The sequence below is a fragment of the Bombyx mori genome, chromosome 2, assembly GCF_030269925.1.
Source record: "Bombyx mori chromosome 2, ASM3026992v2".
In the NCBI taxonomy this organism is placed as follows: domain Eukaryota; kingdom Metazoa; phylum Arthropoda; class Insecta; order Lepidoptera; family Bombycidae; genus Bombyx; species Bombyx mori.
In genome coordinates, this window is record NC_085108.1 from 918,796 (window position 1) to 944,004 (window position 25,209).

The following is a 25,209-nucleotide window of genomic DNA, read 5'->3' on the forward strand; positions in this document are numbered from 1 at the left end:
ATGTTGGATAATATATTTTTGAATTGATTTCACATATATATTTGAGCGGTGTATTTAATGTATGTACTTCAAGTCCCCTTTTAATTATATTTAGATTGTTTAATTTTTTGCGCGCGGTTCCGGTAAGATTCTAAACATACAATCAACTTCGTGATTGCAAAAAACGATAAAATTACATTGTCAAATATAGTTCGGTGTAACACATTACCTATTCATCCGATTTGCGGGAACTTTCATTATTAAAATTGACAATAAAAAGTATCCAAGCGGTGGTGTTATTATCAACGCGGCGACTTCTAACTTGTTTGTTTTAAAGAAAATGTCGAACACGATATTTTAAACTTTTGTAAGATAAAGAGAGTACTCTTACCACAAGTACTTTTTTTATGAGCGTATTCATTTTTAATATTGCAAACATTTTTGTTCCCTTCCATATTAGGTCATAATTTTATAACTTAAGAATGTTTATGAATGGTAAGAAATTAGTATTAACAAACAATATTTATACTATTTTTGTATTTTTTCAAAAACAGTTGAAATTTTTTATTCCCAATTGTTGAGGTGCCGTTAATCGACTCGCTGAAAAAGCAATAGCCAATAGAACCGATCAAGCTCAATAGCGCGTATTCTAAGAGGCCTTATGGTCTCTTTTTTTCCTACCTATTCTAGTAACCTCAAGGGGTTATTCTAGATTCGCCGGAAGAGTAGGTGAGCTCACGGGGCTCAAACCTGACGACGTTGCTAACACGAACCCTAGCTAGAACCGTGCTTCGCAAAATCTACCACCGGATCGGAAACGCGACCCCCTTATTAATACATTAAATAGAGATCTTAACGATATTGAAATACAAGCTACTTTGCCAAAACCGCGTAGTTGCTCGACGTCATAATATGCATGCCATAAGCAGAACGAAATGAAAATATAATAATGCATTGTCGTTAGAAAAAAAAAATCGACATGTGAACATTATATCGAACGGCTTCCATAATAAAACCACGTGTTAAATTTCCGTAAACAAAAAAAAAAGCGTTCTTGAAAAATGACTCCATTTTTAACACAAACGCTTTCTCCGGTCACCTCAGGAATTTGATACTGGACAGCTTCTAGAAATAGAATTTAAATTTGCTGAAATTTCATCTACACCGCAAATGATGTATGAACATTTTATATACATCTGGTTTGATGTGCATTGTTTTAACATAGAAATGCTAAAGATTCTGTTTTTTTTAGAGTCTTGAGAGGCTATTTCAGCGTTACCCTGACATGTAGGTGAGCTCTTAGGGCTCAAACCAGGAGGCATCGTTAACACTGGCCCTAGCAAGAGCCGTTCTTCGCAGTATCTACCACCGGATCGGAAATGCGACCCACTGAGAAGAGAAACTCAGTGGGCTGTGTCTGAGGGTTAGTTTACTCGCCGAACCCTGCGCTTGCGACGAAGGCGAAGAACGGTGACGGGAGAAATTCTGTTAGTTATTATTAATGTCAACATTTTCAGGGTGATTATTCTTCCCTCTCAATAACTAACTAATTGCTAATAAAACTAATTAAAAGTTCTCTAGTGGCAACCGCGTCCCGGAAAGCGCGGCGTGGGTAGGCCTCCCACAAGATAGACTGACGATCTGCTCAAGTCGCGGGAATCCTCTGGATGCAAGAGCTGCGCAAGACCGATTAATGTGGCGAACCTCGGGGAGACCTATGTCCAGTGGGCGTGTGTGAACCGAAAAAAAGCCCGGCACTATTTTTTTTAATTTTTAACCGCGTAAATACAAATTAAGTTTTTATTTTATTTTAATACCGGTTCTCGTCATATTTTCCTTAATACTTTAATCTAATTTGTGAAGATGTTTTTATGATGCTAACAGTTTATCGTACTTACTCGTATCGTATTTACTGGTGGTAGGACCTCTTGAGAGTCCGCGCGGGTAGCCTGCCTATTTCTGCCGTCAAGCAGTAATGCGTTTCGGTTTGAAGGTCAGGCAGCCGTTGTAACTATACTAAGACCTTCGAACTTACATCTCAAGGTGGGTGGCGCATTTTTGTTGTAGATGTCTATGGACTCTAGTAACCACTGCACACCAAGTGGGCTGTGAGCTCGTCCACATATATAAGCAATAAAAAAAAAATGACGTTATGACCAGCCAAATTCGGGACGCGCTATTTTCCATCGGGCCACGACCAAGTTGTTTGTCACGAAATGTCAAATACATCTTTAAGTGGAGTGCATTACTCGTGGCCACTTAAAGAGTCGTTTACATGAATCCGGTATGGGAATTGTGTTATAGAAATTCAAATAGCTTTGACAATCATTCGTAATCGTCTGAGGCTCAGCGTCAGAACGTTTCACGTCACGATAACCCTCTCCCTCCCTCCTCCTCGTGGGCTGCCACTAACTACATGTCCGACTCAGGCGACATAAAGCCAGCCTCGCCCAAAAACATGTTTTACTGGTGGTAGGACCTCTTGTGAGTCCGCGAGGGTAGGTACCACCACCTTGCATATTTCTGCCGTGAAGTAGTAATGCGTTTCGGTTTGAAGGGCGGGGCAGCCGTCGTAACTATACTTGAGACCTTAGAACTTATATCTCAAGGTGGGTGGCGCAATTACGTCGTAGATGTCTATGGGCTCCAGTAACCACTTAGCACTAGGTGGGCTGTGAGCTCGTCCACCCATCTAAGCAATATTTTTTTTAATTTCATTACTTATTATTAATTTTACAAGTCCAATTGAAAGTTTCTCCTCGGTACACATCCGCTAAGTTACATTTACTAGACATCCCTTTCATTTCTAGACAACGATGAGAAGCCACACGTTTTGAGAGCTATCAAAAATCATCTCGGACGCAAATCAGGCGAACTCAATCATCGACGCGGTAGATATATTCCGAAAACGGATCTCAATTCGGTTCACTGCGTTTTCGGAGTTGATGCGTGTGGACGTTATTGTATACGAGAAAAATGTCTAAGAACTTAATCTTCTTGTTGCTTTTGATCAATTTAGTGAATGTTAATTGCCAGAATGCAGATCTATTCGGGTTTTTCTTGTCTTTCTTCGATAATACTGTCGAAAATCTGTTGAGTTTTTTCAAAGGGTGGCTGGACACTAAAGGAGATGCGAGCGAAAATCCTGAAATTGGGAGGTACTTCAGTCCGCGGATGGAACATTCCAGTGAGTTATTTTTCTTAATTACTCCAACACGTTTAATAAATATATTTTATATTTTTTATTGCTTAGATGTGTGGACGAGCTCACAGCCCACCTGGTGTTAAGTGGTTACTGGAGCCCATAGATATGTAAATGCGCCACACACCTTGAGATATAAGTTCTAAGGTTTCAATATAGTTACAACGGCTGCCCCACTCTTCAAAACGAAACGTATTACTGCTTCACGGCAGAAACAGGAGGAGCGGTGGTACCTACCCGTGCGGACTCACAAGAGGTCCTACCACCAGTAATTACGCAAATTATAATTTTGCTATAGACCTAATGCCAGTGAACAACTAAACATACGAATTGGTGATTTATTTACGTTGTAACAAAGGTTATCTTACTCTTTAATACCGGAGCGCTACCCTGCTTTTCGGCAAGTAGGATGTCCGGTAGTAACCACTGTACGGCCTAGGAATACGCCTACACGATTTATTAGTCATTAGGCACGCACGGCTTAAAACTCACTTTTACTGGTGGTAGGACCTCTTGTGAGTCCGCACGGGTAGGTACACCGCCCCGCCTATTTCGGCCGTGAAGCAGTAATGCGTTTCGGTTTGAAGGGTGGGGCAGCCGTTGTAACTATACTGAGACCTTAGAACTTATATCTCAAGGTGGGTGGCGCATTTACGTTGTGGATGTCTATGGGCTCTAGTGACTATTTAACACCAGGTGGACTGTGAGCTCGTCCACCCAACTAAGCAATATGAAAAAAAACGTACGAATTTAAGCCATATACGGTCTCAATTATGTTCTTCCTACACCATGGAAGTCCACTGAGTCTTAGCTCATACGCGTCCCCCTAACAGAAAGTTAATCAGCTCGCATCAATTCTCAAGTCTGCCAATACAAACTCTCATTGACAGAGAAAGAGATAGATTTAGTTGTAATGTAAGCCTGCACGTATAGGCTTGCCCTTCTGCCCCCGCCTTAAGTCAGAAATCTCCCGGTATGAAGGATAAGTCCATTGGTACAATGCCATTTCGACTTCACGTCACGGCGACATTCGTTTTTTTTTATTTTTATTTATTGCTTCGATGGATGAACGATCTCACAGCCCACCTGGTATTAAGTGGTTTCTGGAGCCCATAGACATCTACAACGTAAATGCGCCACCCACCTTGAGATATAAGTTCTAAGGTCTCAAGTATAGTTACAACGGCTGCCCCACCCTTCAAACCGAAACGCATCACTGTTCCCGGTATGAAAGATAAGTCCATTGGTACAAAGCCATTTCGACTTCATGTCACAGATTAGCGGCGACATTCGCGTTGAAGTGTCTATGGGATACGGCAACCATCCAAGACGATTGGACTGTCGTGAGCTTGTCTACAAATCACGGCAGGATAATTTTTTTTTTTGCATAAATAATTTTTTTTTTTCTTTACATGGGTGGACGAGCTCACAGCCCACCTGGTCCTAAGTGGTTACTAGAGTCCATGGACATCTACAACGTAAATGCGCCACCCACCTCGAGATATAAGTTCTAAGGTCTCAAGTTTATTTACAACGGCTGCCCCGCCCTTCAAACCGAAACGCATTACTGCTTCACGGCAGAAATAGGCAGGGTGGTGGTACCCACCCGCGCGGACTCACAAGAGGTCCTACCACCAATAATAGATCCTACCACCAGTAAATTACAGTCATTACAGTACATATCAGCTAAATCGTACATATTAGCTGGATTGCAATCTAAATAGTATGTGCACTCAGAAAAACCATATTAATGTGCTTTGGCTATTGAAAACCAATTTAAATTAAAAATATTGATAACTAGCCATTGTTAAATAGGATATCCTTCACACATTTGACAAATCCCCTGAGTCTAGGTTCAAAGATATCAAGGTTACCTTGACATTTAAGATATTAAGATAATAACGTTGCTTTTTTTATGCTTAGTTGGGTGGACGAGCTCACAGCCCACCTGGTGTTAAGTGGTTACTGGAGCCCATAGACATCTACAACATAAATGCGCCACCTACCTTGAGATTATAAGTTCTAAGGTCTCAGTATAGTTGACGACTGCCCTACGGTGGTGGTACCTACCCGCGCGGACTCTCAAGAGGTCCTACCACCAGTAAATAAAAGTTACGAAAGTTATTTCTTAAGAAAGTTATTCATTAAGCTTTTACGAAAGTTATTTCTTCACAGCGAGTAAAAGTTTAAAGAAGATGGCCCTCCCGCTGCTGCCGTTGATATTCCATGTCGGAGCCACGTCGACTTGGATTATTCTGACCGGTTTACTGGCCGCGAAGTCTGTGGCGATCGGACTGGCGATACTGGTCTTCAAAATAGCCGTCAGCTCAGCTAAGGTAAGCGCTGTGCTATTACTTACGCAGCCGCAGAAGAGTCTAAAAGGAAACTGTTGTCAATGCAGAAGAGCTGAACAAAGGCAAGTAGTCCTTGGTAGTCATCATCGCCCATTAACAGCAACAGTTTGGCAAAGCCACGGCCGTCTGGTGTAGTGGTAAGCGACATGGTCACTACACAAGGGGGTCGCGGGTTCGAATCCCGCCAAGCGAAGATATTTATATGATAAATATAAAATGTCTTTTCCAGGGTTGTATATTATATATATGTATGTGTATAATAAAAATCTTACATTTATTTCCGTTATCTGATACCTGTAACACAAGTTCTTTACGAACTTAGCACGGGACCAATTAACGTGGCGTGATTGTTAGTAAAATATTTATTTATTTAAAAAAAACATAAGTTATCACCAACATTGGCGGGACAAACGAAAAACTTCTCTCATTTGCTAAAATCTATTTCCACTTATCTTCTTCTTCTATACGCAAAGCTACTAAATCTAGACCAGAAACATTACTAGCTCACTAGTCACATTTAAAAACCAAATATATTTCGCATGACCTTCCACAATAACGCCCAAATACTTTAATTTGCCTAGCCGGGCTGAAAAAACTCTATTATTATCGACCAATTTCTTTATAAAACTTCTTTATACAAATTTAACTACCGTTAAAACATCAGACTCATTTGAAACAGGTCAGAGAACAGTGTCTAGACTTAATCAACGTCTCGCGTGACTTGAATCTATTTCGTCGGTTATTTTTTATATCACTAACTCTAACGACTAATCTGCGGTCTTTGAGCGGCTGTAGATTGACAGACGATTTTGAAGCTACATAATCCGATAGTCAGTTTTCTAGGCTGAAAGCTAAACTTCAGATAGGTCCTTGTTCAGCTGCAGAGTTGGGCAATGAGAGAACTTCAGATAGGTCCTTGTTCAGCTGCAGAATTGGGCAATGAGAGAACTTCAGATAGGTCCTTGTTCAGCTGCAGAATTGGGCAATGAGAGAACTTCAGATAGGTCCTTGTTCAGCTGCAGAATTGGGCAATGAGAGAACTTCAGATAGGTCCTTGTTCAGCTGCAGAATTGGGCAATGAGAGAACTTCAGATAGGTCCTTGTTCAGCTGCAGAATTGGGCAATGAGAGAACTTCAGATAGGTCCTTGTTCAGCTGCAGAATTGGGTGGTAGCTGGTCGTACTAGTCTTCAGTCACTGCAGTTTGGACGGAAGATGACCATTGGCGAGGTTTTACTGCAAATAAGTTCATGGAAAAAAAAATTTTTAGCTCATCGAAACTGAACCATGATGATGTGATTGTGGATGTCTATAGTTATCATAAACCAACTTCTGTACATAAATTCTGTAAATTAATATATATTTATTTATTGCTTCAATGGGTGGTTTGGTGTGAAGTGATTACTGGAGCCCATAGACATCTACGACGTAAATACGCCACCCACCTTGAGATATAAGTTCTTAGGTCTCAAGTATAGTTACAACGGCTGCCCCACCCTTCAAACCGAAACGCATTACTGCTTCACGGTAGAAATTGGCAGGGTGGTGGTGCCTACCCGCGCGGACTCACTAGAGGTCCTACCACCTGTCTCCTGGATGAGAGAATCCGAGGATCGTGCTCAGTGACGTGCAATTGGATAGACCTATATCCAGCACTGGACTGGTATAGACTGATGATGAGGAATGGTGATATACAATACAGTATACAGTTAAGACTTAGACATTATGTTTAGAGGTAGAAATTTACGTTGTAATGACTACGCAATAAACAATAATAATAATAAATCTCTCTCTTTCTCTTCCTAGCTAGGAAACGGTTCTATACATGATGATGTAATTGTGGACGTCTTCAGACTCGTCGAACTCCACAAAGAGTTCGCCGTGCAACCTAACCCATGAATCAGCTCGCTGAGTTTCTCGCCGGATCTTCTCAGCGGGTCGCGATTCCGATCCGGTAGTAGATTCATTCGCGAAGCAGCTACTGTTGAGTTGTCAGGTCTCCTTCGGAGGCGCTCGGGTAGCTGTTAGCAAATCCCACCCCTCCTGGCTGAGCCTTTGCTCGCCCACCTGTCCTGGTGAAACTGGAAAGGCCTCCGGGCCACCAGTAATCATTCAATCATAAAAAAAGGACGTCTTCAGTTTTAATAAACCAAACTCTGTACATAGAATCTTTAATCTTTCCTACGTATTTTTTTAATTATATTGCTTAGATGGATTAGATGGGTGGACGAGCTGTGAGCTCACCTACCGGTGCACGTAGCTGGAAAAAAGTAGACTAAAGGATCGTTTTAGGCATCGACAAAAAAGAGAAGGTTCTTTCTCGACTGACTTGCACATATATATATTTTATTGCTTAGATGGGTAGACGAACTCACAACTCACCTGATGTTAATTGGTTACTGGAGCCCATGGACATCTACAACGTAAACGCCGTCACTCACCTGCTAGAATCCGCCAGTTTATCTATTAACGTATACAATTTTCAATGTAACCAATTTAACTGAATCAATTCAGTTTTTCGATTAGATCGTCAAATAGATTGATTTTTTTATTGATCACGACACGTCAGTTAATCATTTAGTTCTTTTTTTCTTTTCTTATTTGTCGAATGAACACAACAACTCATCTATACTTATTTTTTTTTATTATATCTATACTTAATATTATAAAGCTGAAGAGTTTGTTTGTTTGAACGCGCTAACCTCAGGAACTACTGGTCCGATTTGAAAAATTATTTCAGTGTTAGATAGCCTATTTATCGAGGAAAGCTATAGGCTATATAACATCACGCTAAGACAAAGCGGAGCACCAATAAAGAATGTTTCAAAATCTGAGTTTTTTTCCCTTTTGGGAGCTTCCGCTGCGTGCGCTGCAGAAACGCTAAAATAATGTTTCCCCTTTAAAAGATCTAAAAAAAGTCCGTGACAGCATATCTAAATGTTAAGGTTGGCTCACTATAACGTTTTTTATGCTAACCAAATTTGTTCTAAAATAAAGCATTATTTGTGAATCATTCCACGCGGACGAAGTCGCGGGCAAAAGCTAGTTTAATAAATTTTAATAAACTGTGGTTGTTTTTTTTCTCTAAGTATTTGAATCTTTTGTTATAGGCTATGTATGTCTAGTGGTTTTTTTTTCACAAATTTTCCGAGAAAACTATAAACTCAACACTCGACATATGGCCGAAATTTTACGCGTTATTACCTACCATGGATCGAACGAATACAGTACCCGGCGATAAATGTTGCATGACAACGAATTTCGGCTTCTATATCGGGAGCACTATCATTGTCGTCACTGAACCCTTTTTTTTTGAAGTGAAAACTTCTTTAGAATCGTTGTGATTTCAAACCGGATGCAACGGAAAAAACGACAGGTAAGAGACACAAATACAAAAATGTGTAGGATGAAGCCAGCAAAGAATGAGACAGAAATATACATACTATTTAATACAGCGCCATCTGTGAGATTTTTTAATACTAACGTGTGTATGAAAGCTCTTGTAGTGAATTTTAATTTAGGATTATACGTGAAATTAAAATATCAATTCACAGAGGGCGTTACCTTACAATTATTTACTAATGACAAAATTTTACGTATACTTAAGACGTTTAGGATAATTGTATTTTAATTTTGGAAGGTTTCACTTCTACCACGTGTGAATTGCACACATTTATTTTTTTATTGCTTAGATGTGTTGGACGAGCTCACGACCCACCCGGTGTCAAGTAGTTACCGGAGCCCATAGACTTCTACAGCGTAAATGCCGCCACTCACCTTGAGACATGAGTTCTAAGGTCTCAGTGTAGTTACGACTGCCCCACCCTTCAAACCGAAACGCATTACTGCTTCACGGCAGAAATAGGCAGGGTGGTGGTACCTACCCGTGCGGACTCATAAGAGGTCCTACCACCAGTAGACTCAAACCATCACACACAGCGCTATTTCGGTGATTCTACCAACAATAGCTCGCTGTTTACAGAAGGACACTTTTTCAACTTTACCCCTATACAAGATAGTCCTCCTTACCTCTACCCTTTATAGTATGAGTTGCGTATCCTATAGGTGGCGTCTTTCTTCACATCCTTCAAGGCGAAGCACTCGAGTCACGGTCAAGAATGGTCACCGTCGTGGTCACCGTCATGGTCACCGTCGCCGCACGAATACGGTAACACGATTTTTTTTTAACTCTTTGACTACGGTGTAGGCCACAGGTGTCCTACGCGGCGCACTGAAGTAATTATGTCGATTTCCGTTACAAAGGCGTCTGAATGTCTAGTTGAGTCTGAGATGAATCCGAAGATATTGAGAACGAATCTATTTATAAGAGACCTAAAAGACTAAAATATTAACGAGTAAACGAAGACCAAGTTAGGCAATCCAGGCGCTTAACCACAGACATAGTTACTTCAGTGCGCCGCGTAGGACACCGGTGACCTACATCGCAGTCAAAGGGTCAATTTGAGGGAATCCATATACCTACTCACTTCTTTATTTCGCCGTAAAATCATGTTTTAGGTAATTAATATCACAGTTGAAACAATAGGAGTTTTATTGTTGTAGCGGCATAAATAATTCTAAGTTATTATATTATATTCGTTATTATAAACATTATATTTTATTTTTCGTTTTTAAATTTTCGGCTGTATTTTTTTTAAGAGATTTTATGACCTGGTAACTGAGACCTTTAAGTCATGTCTTATTTTAATGTATATTCTTAATTTTATGAAAAATGATATCATGGAGTGAAATGAAATGAAAATGATTAATTTGAGACATTAATCAACTGGAATGAAATTAAATGAGATGATATGAGATGAAATCTAATCTCAGTAAAATGGTGGTCATTTACTAAGATTTTTTCAGTGGACTTTTTGGAGGATCCCGAGATGTTACGTCCAGCGGCTTTGTTTCATTTTCCCACATTTGTGCACTTTCACAGATATTAAACGGTTAATAAACCACCATTATTACACACTTAAGAAGAAATACTAAATAGACAAAATAAAACAAATCACACAACTTCACTCCTCGCGTTCCCGCCAAAAAAGTCCTTTTCGGCGGTAAAAAGGCCCCGTGTCACAGACTATCTTCTTTTTCCCGCCTCTCGTGCGTTCCGGCTTACGCGTCATAAAAAGGTGCATTCTTAAACGCCACAAATAAAAAAATGGAGCTAAAATTTCGTGTCTTAGGTTTTATTTAGTAACTTTTTCACTGTATTCTAATTAAATACTACATTTAAGAATTAAGTTCGCTAATGTTAAATGTAATCGAAATTCGTTTGCTTACTCTAAATGTCGAAAAATATATCGCACTTTTAAAATTGAAGAAGTGACTTAAATACAAAATTCTTGTTTTTTTTTTTTGGTAGGTAAACACCAAAAACGTAATTGAAGAATTGTATTTTTTTTAGTTTTTCGGTTTTAATACGATTTTAGGTGCGCGTGCTTGATTTAAAAGAGACGGAAATATTACGTTTGACTTTCTATAAACTAAAAGCCGGTCATCGTTCCCGTCGAAACCGTCGCTTGCGATGAAGGACTCGACGAGTAAATTAACCCACAGACACAGCCCACTGAGTTTCTCGCCGGATCTTCCCAGTGGGTCGGATTTCCGATGGTAGATTCTGCGAAGAACGGCTCTTGCTAGGGTTCGTGTTAGCAACGTCGTCAGGTTTGAGCCCCGTGAGCTCACCTACTACTAATTAAGGTTACGCTGAAATAGCCACTCAAGGCTATCAGCTTAGGTAGGAAAAAAAATTAACTAAAAGAGACTGTTTAATTTTATAAATCAATAGAATACATGTTTATAAATCGTTCCTAGTATAAAACTCACTTTCTTAATGCTTTTAGTTAAGCCACATCAATTCTAAATATCCGATATAATAGATTAGAAATCACGAGACGGTTTGTATATTAAATTGTATTTTTTTATTCGTCAGGTCAAGACAGAAGCTACACGGATAATGGTAAGAGCTAAACTGACATTTTGTTAACATCTGTAAGCTTTTGAAACTCCAGAACACAATGGCGTTTCGATCTCTTTAACCAGTAATGCAAGAGGCACATAACAGAGTTATCGTATTACTGGTGGTATGACCTCTTGCGAGTCCGTACGGGCAGGTACCACTACCCCGCCTATTTCTGCCGTGAAGCAGTAATGAGTTTCGGTTTGAAGAGCAGCGGTTGTAACTATACTGAGACCTTAGAACTTACTAGCGATACTCGCCCGCTTCGCTGGGCATTTAAAATTAACATTATTATTTATTGTCATTATTATTAGGAAGTCCATATAAATATTAGCCTATCCATTAAGTACATGTATTTTCTACATGGATACCAAGTTTCAAGTCAATCGGATGCACGGTTCAGTAGTTATAATGGAACATCCGTAAAAACCACTGTAGATATATTAGTATAGATATCTCAAGGTGGGTGGCGCACTTACCTTGTAGATGTCTATGGGCTCCAGTAATCACTTAACACCAGGTGGACTGTGAGCTCGTCCACCCATCTAAGCAATAAATAAAAAAATCAGTACTCCAATACGTATTTACTGATCAAGGCATCCAAAATGGCGTTTCCTTTCCAGGATTGCGACCCTACGAAGACAGTTATCAACCGATACGGACCCGCCAGCCTCCGACTTACGAGATACCTTTAAAAGGCAACGAAGGATCAGAACAAACATCCTTAATAGAAGAACGCAGCAAAGAATCAAAAGATAAACTGTAATTGTAGATATTGATAGTGGATACTATATTGAGACCTTAGAACTTATATGTCACGTGGGTGGCGCATTTACGTTGTAAATGTCTATTGGCTCCAGTAACCACTTAACACCAGGTGAGCTGTGAGCTCGTCGACCCATCTAAGCAATAAAAAAATAAAAAAGATTTTTACTCTCCGAAGTGAAAAAGGTTTTATTAGAACCAGTATTGTGGATCCAAAGAGCGTTCAAATACTGATTTCTAAGTACATCTATTTTTTTTAAATAATGCATAAAAGATTATAACATTAAATCAATAAAGAAAACATTACACACACTACATACCATGTATTTGACGCACACACGCATGCATACATTTATTGTCAAACTTTTGTTCTTGACGTCTGTTGTCAAATTGAGAATGGATTAAATATTGTTTGTCTTTGTTAATATTTTTATAGTGTAGCCTTGGCGAAATTTGTGATTATAGAAGTATAAAATACAATCATAATAGTGTACAAACTTACAATTCCAATTAATTATAGACGAATTTCGACTACTGCGGGACCTCTAGTATAAATAAATATAGAAATAGAAACTGCATTTATTAAGTGTATAAGGTAATATATTTCATTTTTTTAATTAATACAAAATAAAAAATACAAAATGGACGGCTTAGTTTCATTTAACACATATTTTACATATTATTATTATATATTTGTATATAAAAAAAAAAAATTTACAAACAAAATATTCGTTGGAATAATTTGAGCGGAACGATCACAGAAAGGACATACTTAGAGTAATAATTTCAAAAACAAAAGATTAAAGCTTCAAACTTGTGCTTTTTTTAGTCTAGCAACATTTATATCGAGGAGTGTAAGGTTATTTGGTATAAGCGACATTTCGCTTAACACGCGACATTTATCTATATATTAATACGTGAAGCAAAAACTTTGTATCCCTTTTTACGAAAATTGCGCGGACGGAGGAGTATGAAATTTTCCACACTTATAGAGAATATAGAGAAGTGCACAATGCTAATATTTTTTTTAAGATATTGCTTAAAAGATACATTAATACAATAAAGAAAACATTACACACACTACATACCATGTATTTGACGCAACACGCATGCATACTATTTATTGTCAAACTTTTGTTCTTGACGTCTGTTGTCAAATTGAGAATAGATTATAATATTGTTTGTCTTTATTAATATTTTTCTATAGTTGTAGTCTTGGCGAAATTTGTGATTATAAAAAGTATAATAGTTTTTGAAAATAGATTCTTAATATTGTACAAACTTATAATTTCAATGAATTATAGTCGAATTTCGACTACCGGGCGACCACTAGTCTTTATAATTAGAGGTGCGTTTTATTTGATACTAGCGGTCCGCTCCGGCTCCGCTCGGGTCTTTAACAAAAATTTCAACGATATTTGACGTTGTTTTAGTTTTTTAAATAAAAGAACACTTATTGCGGCATAACTATAATAGTCAGACATATGCTGTCGCGACACTTTTTGTAACCAATAATGTGTTCTACAAAGTCGTAGTACATTATTTTATTCTATCATGAATAGTTTTCGCAGGGCACGCGATGTAAAGAATATTTTAGGTGATTTTTTTACACCTTGGGTTACATTAGTGGAGTTTTAGTAAGGATACCTAATTTTTTTTCAAAAAAGTTATAGCCTATGTACCCGGGAATAGTGTAGCTTCCAAACAGTGAAAGAATTTTTCAAATCGGTTCAGTAGTTTCGGAGCCTATTCAATACAAACATACAAACAAATCTTTCCTCTTTATAATATTAGTCTAGATTAACATCAATAGTTCGACATTTTTAATTGAACTTCAATTAAATTAACTCCATTGAAAATAGCTGACTAATTTTTTTTTGGTTAAGATATTTTTTTCAAATTTCAAACTTTTAATGACTCTCTCCTGTAAAATTACTAAAATGTCGCTTTAACCAAAGAACCCTTCCCCTGTCTATATGTTGTACATACATACGTTTAAATAATAAAATACTTTTTATTTTTATCACACTGTCTGCACTACTACATACTACATAGCGTGAAGGTATTTCATTCACCTCAATATTTCTTGAAAGATAAATCGCATATTGGAGACAATCATTGTTTACATGTGTTTTTTCGGTACGCACGATTCTGGGTGCCGGCTATTGACAGTGTCAACGGGCAACACCAAAAGGTAATTTTGTTGAATTTTCCTATAGCAAGAAACAAATCGTGTATTGTGTCATATTCAATATTTTTTTGGAATGTGCTCCATTTACCGACATCATTCGCCTGACTACGTCCGACTTGCCGGTAAGGCCCCGGACGCTCGACAAGCCATCGGACTCTTGAAACTACAACGAATTGTAAGGTTTGATCTCGCGTACGTCAATTTTAAGAATTGGGACATCAAGTCGAAATTTCAAAAGAAAAAATTTTTTTTGAGGGTAGTTACAATTTTCATTTTTCGACGAACAGCGGACTTTTTGGCGGGAACGCGAGGAGTGTAGTTGTGTGATTTTGTTGCTGTGCTGAAGTCTGTACTAGGTTCAAAGACCCGTATTACTGATCTCCAGGTTCTTGGAATATATTAGGTTAGGTTGAGTCGTGAACAGATGTCACGGACTAGTATTGAGAGACGGACTTTTTGGCTGGAACGCGAGGAGTGAAGTTGTGTGATTTTGTGTTATTTTGTCTAATTAGTGTTTCTTCAGGTTTAAATGTGTAATAACGGTGGTTTATTAACTGTTTAATATCTGTGAAAGTACACAAATGTGGCAAAATGAAACAAACGCTGCTGGACGTAACTTCTCGGGATCCTCCAAAAAGTCCATTGAAAAAGTCTCAGTAAATGACCACAATTTCACTGAAATTATACTTCACCCCATATCATCTCATTTCGTTTCGTTTTCATTTCATTTCATGCCATGTTTCATAATAATCAAATTCATTTCCGGCTATGGAATGAGCTCCCCACCATGGTGGTTCCCGAGCGCTATGACATGTCCTTCTTCAAACGCGGCTTGTGGAGAGTATTAAGCGGTAGGCAGCGGCTTGGCTCTGCACCTGGCATTGCTGAAGCCCATGGGCGACGGTAACCACTCACCATCATGTGGGCTGTATGCTCGTCTGCCGACATGGGCAATAAAAAAAAATCATTTCATAATATCATATTTCATATAAAAAAGTTATAATTAAAATTAAAATAAGACTTGACTTAAAGGTCTTAGTTACCAGGTCATAAAATAAAAAAAATAAAAAATCAACGAATAGCAGCACTCTTTAGCCGAAATTAAATTAGAAAATCGTCATAGTCATCGAAATCAGTTGGATTTGTATTATTGAGGGCGATCTTCGGATCGCCGGTCGAATCTTGGATAGCATTAGGAACCACGCGAGAGACCATCAAATAAATTAATAAAAACAACAAAAAATCCTTTCTTCACCTAGAAAAAAGATTTGAGACACGTCACAATAAATACAGTCGAATTGATAACCTCCATTATTGAAGTCAGACGCAAACACGAGGTTCAGCCGTGGGAGTAGTCCCGGTCTCATAGCTCAACGTCGGTTATCTTCAGACAGACCCCCAGGAATATGCACAGCGTGATCAGGATAGAGTCGCTGACGAGTCCCAGGACACTGCTAGTGGCGCGTCCCCTGGGCCGGGACAGTCTCCGCTTATCCACGTTTAGCGTCTTGGGCCATAGGTGGAGACGCCCGTTTATTGGTTGGCACTGCGAGGGGTACCAGCGTCGGGGCGCGCCCGCTGACGTCACGGCTTGCACGCACAGCGCGCCGCCTCCCCCCAACGCCCCTCGCACCCCCGCGTCCAGGGGGACGGTGTAGGAGCGCGCGGTGTAGGGGGCGCGCGCGGCGTGCAGCACGTCCCCCCCCTGCCCCCGCACGTATAGCTGCGTGTCGGCTACATCCCCCGCCGACCTCACGTACCAGTGCACGTAGATCGCCTCCTGGGAACTGGAATGTTCATCGTCAAAAGAACTCGAAAGTCGTCGCGGCCTAAAGGATAAGATTTCCGGTGCATTCGTATGTAGCGATGCACCGGTGTTCGAGTCCCGCAGGCGGGTACCGATTTTTCTAATGAAATACGTATTTAACAAATGTTCACGATTGACTTCCACGGTGAAGGAATAACATCGTATAATAAAAATCAAACCCGCAAAATTATAATTTGCGTAATCACTGGTGGTAGGACACTCACAAGAGGACACGCGCGGGTAGGTACCACTGCCCTGCCTATTTCAGCCGTGAAGCAGTAATGCGTTTCGGTTTGAAGGGTAGGGCAGCCGTTGTAACTATACTTGAGACCTTAGAACTTATATCTCAAGGTGGGTGACGCATTTACGTTGTAGATGTCTATGGGCTCCAGTAACCACTTAACATCAGGTGGGCTGTGAGCTCGTCCACACCTCTAAGCAATAAAAAAAGCTGTGTTAACTCACTACTGTATGTCCCTGAAGGCCAAGTCTGGTTCCGTTATGAAATTGAATGACTCGTCCGCGGTGTTGCCATATTCTTTTATCTTCTCGTCGGTCTCAATGTTGCCAGCGCACAGCAGCCTCTCCTCGTCCACGTCCAATATGCTCACGTTCTCCAAGCTCGGAGGCTCAGCGCAGCTCACGTTTGAGTACTTAGCGTCGCCGCGCAAGTACGTCTGGGACAGTTTGTTTAAGTAATGCTTCAGGGGCCGAACGAAGCAGTCGCATAACAAAGTGTTGCCTGAAATTGAAAATTAAGAAATAATAGAGATTTTATTGTTTTCCTTTAAAATTATCTAAAATAGAAAAATACTTTTTGGCAGGAACGCGAGTAGTGTAGTTGTGTGATTTGTTTTATTTTGTCTATTTAGTGTTTCTTCAGGTTTAAATGTGTAATAACGGAGATTTATTAACTGTTTAGTATCTGTGAAAGTGCACAAATGTCGGAAAATGAAACAAAGCCGCTGGACGTAACTTCTCGGGATTCTCCAAAAAGTCCACTGAAAAAATCTCAGTAAATGACCACCATTTAATTGAGATTATATTTCATCCCATATCATCTCATATCATTTCATTTAATTTCATCCCAGTTGATTAAGGTTCTCAAATTAATCATCTTCATTTCATTTCATTTCGTTTCACTCCATATTATCATGTTTCATAAAAATAAGAATATAAATTAAAATAAGGCATGACCTGCAAGGTCTTAGTTGCTAGGTCAAAAAATCCTTTAAAAAAAATATTGAAAAAAGATAACATATAAAAATCCGATTAGAATGAACTTCCAGTAGAAGTTAAATAATGAAACGTCACAGCTATTTTTTTCTTATTGCTTCGATGGGTGGACGAGCTCACAGCCCACCTGGTGTTAAGTTACTGGAGCCCATAGACATCCACAACGTAAATGCACCACCCACCTTGAGATATAAGTTCTAAGGTCTCAGTATAGTTATAACGGCTGCCCCACTCTTCAAACCGAAACTCATTAATGCTTCACGGCAGAAATAGGCAGAGTGGTGGTACCTACCCGCGCGGACTCACAAGAGGTCCTACCACCAGTAAAACGAATGTCCCCTGTGAATCAGTGCTGCTTCAGGCGGGACGGTGGCGCCCTCCCACGAGGTCCCTCTATATTGAGAACGACAGTAACCTTCAAAGTAGACCTGCAAGCCCCGGTCTCGGACCCTCGCGACCAGGCGGGGGTCGAAGCTGGTTAACCGGTTGCCCCTGACGTCCAGCACCGTCAGTTTGTCAGCCTTCATCAGCTCCTTGATCGGGAGATCCTCCAGCTCGTTGTCATTCAGATACAGCTCTGTTATGTTCCCGGGGAAAGAGAATTTCATTTCCGCTATAAAAAAGAAATTAGTATTTTTTACTTTTTTGTATTTATCGTCTCAGCCGAGTGGACGAGCTTAGACCAGCTGCTCGGACTTCGAGAAATACACCTTAAATCAATGGATTAAAATCGACTTTTAAATAAACATTTGTGATCTAGTTTTTGGGGTGGCTCACTAACAAAACGAAAACGTAATAGACAATAAATAATAGTTTAAATAAACTAATAAAATACGCTTTTATAGAAGATCCAACTAAAAAATAGAAAATAAATTTTAATAAATTTGAATTAAAAATAGGGAAAAATGATTTTATTATAAAAAAGCGTCGGGTGCTTTTCAGGATATTATCAAAATAACCCTTCTACTCATATCCGTTCATAAAATATTTATATACATATTATTATATTACCAGGCACCCCAATTGTTTATCTTTAATATTATTTGCCTATAGTGTAGTCTTGGCGAAATCTGTGATTATAGAAGTATAATAAATAGTCTTTGACAATATAACCATAATAATGTTCAAACTTATAATTTCAATTAATTATAGTCGAATTCAGATTACCGCGAGATCACTAGTCAGTAATGGAAGGGTGATGTTTTTATACAATTCAGACGCTGGAAGTGGTAACCACTTAATACCAGACGAGAAATGAGCTCGTCCTACAACTACGCACTAAGAGTACTCACATGTGCTGGCGAAAGATGCTAGGAATTTTCTGGACAGCATATCGCATCAACGTGTCGATCCTCCAAGAACTCCAGATAAAGAAGAGGCTTTCTACCATCTGCCTACGTAGAGTTCTGGAATACTTTTGCCACATTGCAAGAAAGGATCACGGCAGCTTAGAGAAGCTAATGGTGACTGGCAAGGTGAACGGAAGAAGACCACGAGGTAGAGGCCCGACACGTTGGACTGACCAGATCCGCACTACCCTCGTCACCACAGTTCATGATGCTCTACACTCGGCGGCAGATAGAGGCGAATGGCGTGGATCGCAATAAGCTCTTGTCGCGAGGAGGTGGTCACGACCCTCAGTATTGAGGAAACCGAAGCAAGAAGAAGAAGTACTCACATGTTTTAGACACTAAGTCCTTGAGGTTGTTCCGCGAAAGGTCCAAGGTCTCCAGCGAGGTCAGGTTGCCCAGGACATCTGGCGCAAAGACAGATCGTTAAACTAATTGTTAACAGATGTTTTTAAGGCTGAACCAATTCTGATGAAAATCGGTACAAAAGTAGTTTGAACCCTGGTATATGTGGTACCTTTGGTCCCACTGCTGGGCATGGGGCCGCCAATTCAGGAAACCTAAGCAAATTTGATGCCTAAGACATTATCTGTCGATCGAAACATATTAAGCTCAGAAAGGGAAGGTTTAATGATATGCCATTATATATCTGTGGTCCGGCGCCAATAGGGCCAATATCACTAATCATTGTGTTTTGGTATTTAGCATTCAAGAAGACAATAAGCCAACAACAGCAAATAGTACGAAGGCGCACCTCGCATTGAACTTTTTTAGGTGGCAGCTTTTGAAAGATCTTCGCCGAAGTTTAGCACAAAACAATATCATACATATAATGATACGACCCGCCCTCGCTTGGCTTCGGAAACATTAAAACACACATGAAACAAAAAAAAAAAAAAAAGTAGCCTATGTTCATCAGGGACAATGTCGGCTTCTAATGGAAAAAGAATTTTTCAAATCGGTCCAGTAGTTTCGGAGCCTATTCGAAACAAACAAACAAACAAATCTTTCCTCTTTATAATATTAAGTATAGAGATATTGGATACTCCGAGTAGATAAAAAATAAAAGGCTTAATTGCGTTTTCTTTTATATGTATGTAATGAGAAAACAACATTTAAAGCCCTTAATCTAATAAAATTAATATTTTAAGCAAACTGACCTTTCTTTTTACTGAATTTCACACTTCATTGAAAGACATAGAAGAAAAATCCTTTTTAGAAAACTAAAGAGTTCTTAGCATACATTTTCAAGATATATATGATTTTGGCCCTTTTAGTTCCAGGCCATAGATCGAACTTAAAGCGGATAAGAGGAAAGGGCTTTTAGTGTGAGATACATCTGACGTTATGGCTCCTCTACGCGCAGCCCGTCACCGTTACGTACTGTTCCTGATGTCGTTGATGTAATTGCCGGCCAGACTCAGCCTCCGCACGCGCCCCGCGCCCACCGTTATGTCGTGCGTGACGACCGCCAGCGAGTTGTGACTCAGGTCGATCTCCGACAGTCTGTACGGGATCCAGGGGCTCGCCGGGAACATCTTCTTCGTTAGGAAGCCGATGTTGTTGTGACTCAAGTTGACCTGAGAACGGGACTTGGTATGTGCTTTGCGATGGCGGCTACGTAGACCAGCACAACGTCTAGGTAGAACAACTTTTACGTCTTTGGAGGGGTCCGGAGCGAGGTAACGAAGAGGAAAAGGAAGAATGAAAGACGACAGTGAGAGAAAAAGAGAGGTGAGGAAAAGCCGCATCACAGTATTTAATTAAAGTGGATGAAGGGTCTTTAGCGGGAATACAATGGATTTGCTTGTTTGCACTTGGGAGATTGAGGTCATCGAGACTCCGACTTCATTAGGGCGGAGAGGCTCACTTCATGATGCCTGTGGACCACGGTAACACCAATTAGGCCAACATACAGACGGTAATATTTGAGGAAGTGTGCAAGGTCGTTGACCCCGTCCGCCAGTGGACTTTGAAAATTTTCTTTTATTTTAGTGAAAGAAGAGACGGTAGTAGTGTCGCATATGTAACGGTGTTGTAACGACTGCGCAATGATGAGCAACATAAATAAGTACGTAGTTAACTAGAACAATTTGTGTCTGGCAACGGGAAAGACACGATTAGCTCGGGCGTCGTGCTCAATAGACCCTCGTTACGAATCCAATGAGCAGCATATGCGGTCGCCACTCGAACTCCCGGTCGGCAGCCAGCAATGTACTCGAAACTCCTATAAACAGTGTACAAGCGCTCACCGTCTCCAAGGACAGACAGTCATCCAGAAGTCCGTTCGTTTTGTTGTCGATCTTCTCCAGTAAGTTGTGAGACAGGTCGAGCTTCCTGCAAGCGAGGTGAAAACTTGAAGGCAACGTGAACATATACGGGTGACGATATGTTGGCTACCGGACGGAGAGTAGTTCTGTAGTCGAGGTAGCTGGGGAGGTCTGGTCGAGAGCCCACAATGGACCAGGGACATGGACATGGACCAGGGTTCTACTGAACTGTGAATTACATCATCATCACTCTCCTCCCCTTCTCCCAGTCACCTGGGGTCGGCGCAACATGACTTCTCCTTCCATATTCCTCTATCATATAATCTTTCACGCAATCCATCCATTATTTCATAAGTCTACCTCTTCCTCTAAAGCCTTCCACATACATAGCTAAAACTCTCTTAACAACCTCATTTTCATTTTCATTAGACTATGCATTACAAACACTGCTAAAAAGCCAGTACGCATTACAATATAAAGGTACAACATGATTGATGAGATACTATTATAACCAGCTTGGCGTCAACGAAACAGGTCGACGCGATAACTTTTCTCCCGTACCTAACCGCTGGGTGGCAAGTCGAGCTTTTCACTAGACGAGAACGGTACTTGGAGAGCCTAAAAGCACCGATAGTGGATCACGAGGATCCCATAGGACCTATGGTGTCCGCACCTGAGCGCTACCAGGCCCTTAAAAGCCTCGTTGGGGACGTGCTCCAGTTGATTCCCTGACAGCCTGAGGTCCAGTAGCTGCTGCAGGCCATTGAAAGCGCGGCGCTCCACAGAAGCTATGGCGTTGCGCGACAGGTCCAGCGCGAATAGCGTGGGCAGGTTTCCAAATGACGACTTGCTTAGTGACGTCAGATTGTTATCCTGAAAATACCCTTATAGCATTCTCTACGGTTTCCGAGAGTCTACTGTGTTTAGTGCGAGTCTTTTAACGTTCTCGACACCGTTAACACTAAACATACCTTAAAGGGTCAAATGACCCATTTTGAAGTTTTGTTTGCACTTATCATCTTATTGCTTTTGCACACTTGACTTCATGACTTTTTCTTACCAATTAATCGACAGTTATTATACTTTTTGTTGTTGTTTTATTTTGAGTAAAACGTATGTCGTATACTATTATATACCCACTATAGTAGAAATATGTACCAGTAAGGGAACGTACCCATACTACGTGACCTATTTTTTTAGTTTTTCCGACCTCTCCCTCCCCTCGGTGATCGCTCGTAGTATACGCCAAGACCCCCCTCTCCCCTTTTAGTTTTCACGTAGTAATTCATAATTATGATTTTTAAACATTTCACAGGCAAAAATTGAAAAAAAAAATTTGGTTCATACTTGTCTTTATTGGATAAGACTGCATGCACACTTAAATTACTAGTGAATTATGTAGTGTGAGTTTACAAAGCGCTAAACACTGCGCGCTATATTCGAATATAGGTCGAAAAAATACGAGATTTCTCTCACTAAAATCGACTACGTGACAAAAACCTGAGCCACCCCCCCCCCTCCCGCTCCTGTGACTGACCGTAGTATTTTAAAGACTCCGCTCTCCCCCCTAAACGGGTCACGTTGTATGGGTACGTTTCCTAAGCGTTGGTATGATTAGTGTTGAAGTTAACTCAAATTTGTATGGAATTGGAACAGCGCCCCTAGCGGCAAACGTAGGCAAACGTTCTAGTTACATACAAATTTGGGTTAACTTTCACGATATCGAAAACGTTAAAAGACTCGCACTAAGACACTGGATACAATTAGAAAATACTTTTACGGTTTAATCTCGTTTTTTCTATTGACATGACAATGATAACGTCTGGAGCTCAAAATAAAGAAAACTCTTCAGCGAAATTCTGAATAAAACTCAATTTTGTTATTACGACATTCAAGTTAGCAATACTATACAAGCTACACTATCGCAATTCCTTTATTTATGTATTTTTTTATTTTATTGGTTAGATGGGTGGACGAGCTCACAGCCCACCTGGTGTTAAGTGGTTACTAGAGCGCTACCCACCTTGAGATATAAGTTCTAAGTCCTGCTCCTAACATTACTGACATCCACAAGCAACGGTAATCACTCACCGTCAGATGAGCCGTATGCTCATTTGGCTATAGGGCAATAAAAAAAATCACACCTGCATATATAAATACTGTAAGCTCGTCAGACTGCTCAGGGCCTCCCACGGCGGTCTGGTGAGCCCGTTCGATGATAAGTCCAGAGTCTGCAAGGTCAGCAGACTGGAGAAGCTGTCGCTGGCGAGCATGTCGCCGAGCATGTTGGCCGACAGGTTGAGACGCAGCAGAGCGTTCATCGAAGGCCACGTGTTCGATTTTATCTCTCTCAGATTGTTATGCGCTACGTTCAATTCGCTGGAACGGACAAATCTCAATGTACCCACATAAAGCACCTATCGAACGCCGACTAAACAACCTGATACAGTATGCCGGTTGAGTTTCCACATCCAAAATTGGCTTCTATGGTGAAGGAATAACATCGTTTAATAAAATCGAAGCCGCAAAATTATAATTTGCATAATTACTGGTAGTAAAACGTTTTGTGAGTCCGCGCGGGTAGGTATCACCACCCCGCCTATTTCTGCCTTGAAGCAGTAATGCATTTCGGTTTGATGGGCGGGGTAGCCGTTGTAACTATACTTGAGACCTTAGAACTTATATCTCAAGGTGGATGGCGCATTTACGTTGTAGATGTCTATGGGCTTCAGTAAAACCACTTAACACCAGGTGGGCTGTGAGCTCGTCCACACATCTAAGCAATAAAAAAGAGAAGAAAAATAAAATTAAAAATAAACCTATGTCAACTACTGAAAATAAAAAGTGTCAACTACTAAATCTATTTGTTTTCACTAGGTGTCGACTATTAGCATAATACCTTTATTTTATTAAAAAACTAGCGACCCGCCCTCGCTTCGCTTCGGAAACATTAAAACACACATGAAACCAAAAAAAAAAAAAAAAAGTAGCCTATGTTCATCAGGGACAATGTGGGCTTCTAATGGCAAAAGAATTTTTCAAATCGGTCCAGTAGTTTCGGAGCCTATTCGAAACAAACAAACAAACAAATCTTTCCTCTTTATAATATTAGTATAGATAACATAAAAATACACATTAGTTTTATTGCTACAATTCTTGTCACATTCTGGACCTTAGTACTCATAACGCGGAACCAATCTACCGTGTTATATGGGAGATTATTAAGTTATATTATTGGTCCCCTCAACGCAATATGAAAACGATTTTACTGATATGGTACTTGTGAAACTTTAATGGTACTAATTAATTACTTCGCTAAATATAATCTATTAATATCCAATAATGTCGTCGTCGTGGCCTAAAGGATAAGACGTCCGGTGCATTCGTATGAAGCGTTGCACCGGTGTTCGAATCCCGCAGGCGGGTACCAATTTTTCTAATGAAATACGTACTCAACAAATGTTCACGATTGACTTTCACGGTGAAGGAATAACATCGTGTAATAAAAATCAAACCCGCAAAATTATAATTTGCGTAATCACTGGTGGTAGGACCTCTTGGGAGTCCGCACGGGTAGGTACCACCGCCCTGCTTATTTCCGCCGTGAAGCAGTAATGCGTTTCGGTTCGAAGGGTGGGGTAGCCGTTGTAACTATACTGAGACCTTAGAACTTATATCTCGAGGTGGGTGGCGCATTTACGTTGTAGATGTCTATGGGCTCCAGTAACCACTTAACATCAGGTGGGCTGTGAGCTCGTCCATCCATCTAAGCAATAAAAAAAAAAAAAAAAAAAAAAAAAATTAAAGATCGCGTCAAGCCAATCGCAATACATGACGTCATATGTGGCTACTGCTACTAGTGAACCAGTTCTTGAAATAGCTATTTAATATATTCCTCTCTTTTATCCTATTTAGATTATTGAAATTAAATCTTATTTTAACGATTGCCTCTAAATTATTTATGAACTAGCTGACCCGGCAGACTTCGTAGTACCTCAATCGATAAATAAAAGACCTAAACTTTTGTATAAAATAAACTTAAAACAAACAAAATGAATCCGTCCGACGGGGGACACATCAAAGGGAAAA

General features: G+C 40.1%; 2 protein-coding genes across 3 annotated transcripts in view; one reads left to right on the forward strand and one right to left on the reverse strand.

Annotated features, from left to right (window-relative positions):
• On the forward strand, positions 1-12,909 carry LOC110385007 (uncharacterized). Its single transcript, XM_021347220.3, has 5 exons — positions 1-3,166; positions 5,357-5,517; positions 9,600-9,702; positions 11,476-11,502; positions 12,126-12,909. Exons 1-5 carry the CDS (start codon positions 2,956-2,958, stop codon positions 12,266-12,268), a joined length of 645 nt encoding a protein of 214 aa, XP_021202895.1. The 5' UTR covers positions 1-2,955; the 3' UTR covers positions 12,269-12,909.
• Positions 12,846-25,209, reverse strand: part of LOC101745608 (insulin-like growth factor-binding protein complex acid labile subunit) — a 23,931-nt gene continuing 11,567 nt past the window's right edge. Inside the window, exons 12-19 of one of the 2 annotated variants that reach the window (XM_012689417.4) lie at positions 23,265-23,499; positions 21,794-21,993; positions 21,103-21,187; positions 20,235-20,430; positions 19,180-19,257; positions 17,917-18,114; positions 16,731-17,007; positions 12,846-16,245 (exon numbers count right to left, since the gene is read on the reverse strand). In XM_012689417.4, the coding sequence (XP_012544871.2) occupies positions 15,822-16,245; positions 16,731-17,007; positions 17,917-18,114; positions 19,180-19,257; positions 20,235-20,430; positions 21,103-21,187; positions 21,794-21,993; positions 23,265-23,499 (1,693 nt within the window). In that variant the 3' untranslated portion in view covers positions 12,846-15,821. The remainder of the gene's footprint in view (positions 16,246-16,730; positions 17,008-17,916; positions 18,115-19,179; positions 19,258-20,234; positions 20,431-21,102; positions 21,188-21,793; positions 21,994-23,264; positions 23,500-25,209) is intronic. The other variant, XM_021347207.3, reaches the window with a different exon arrangement.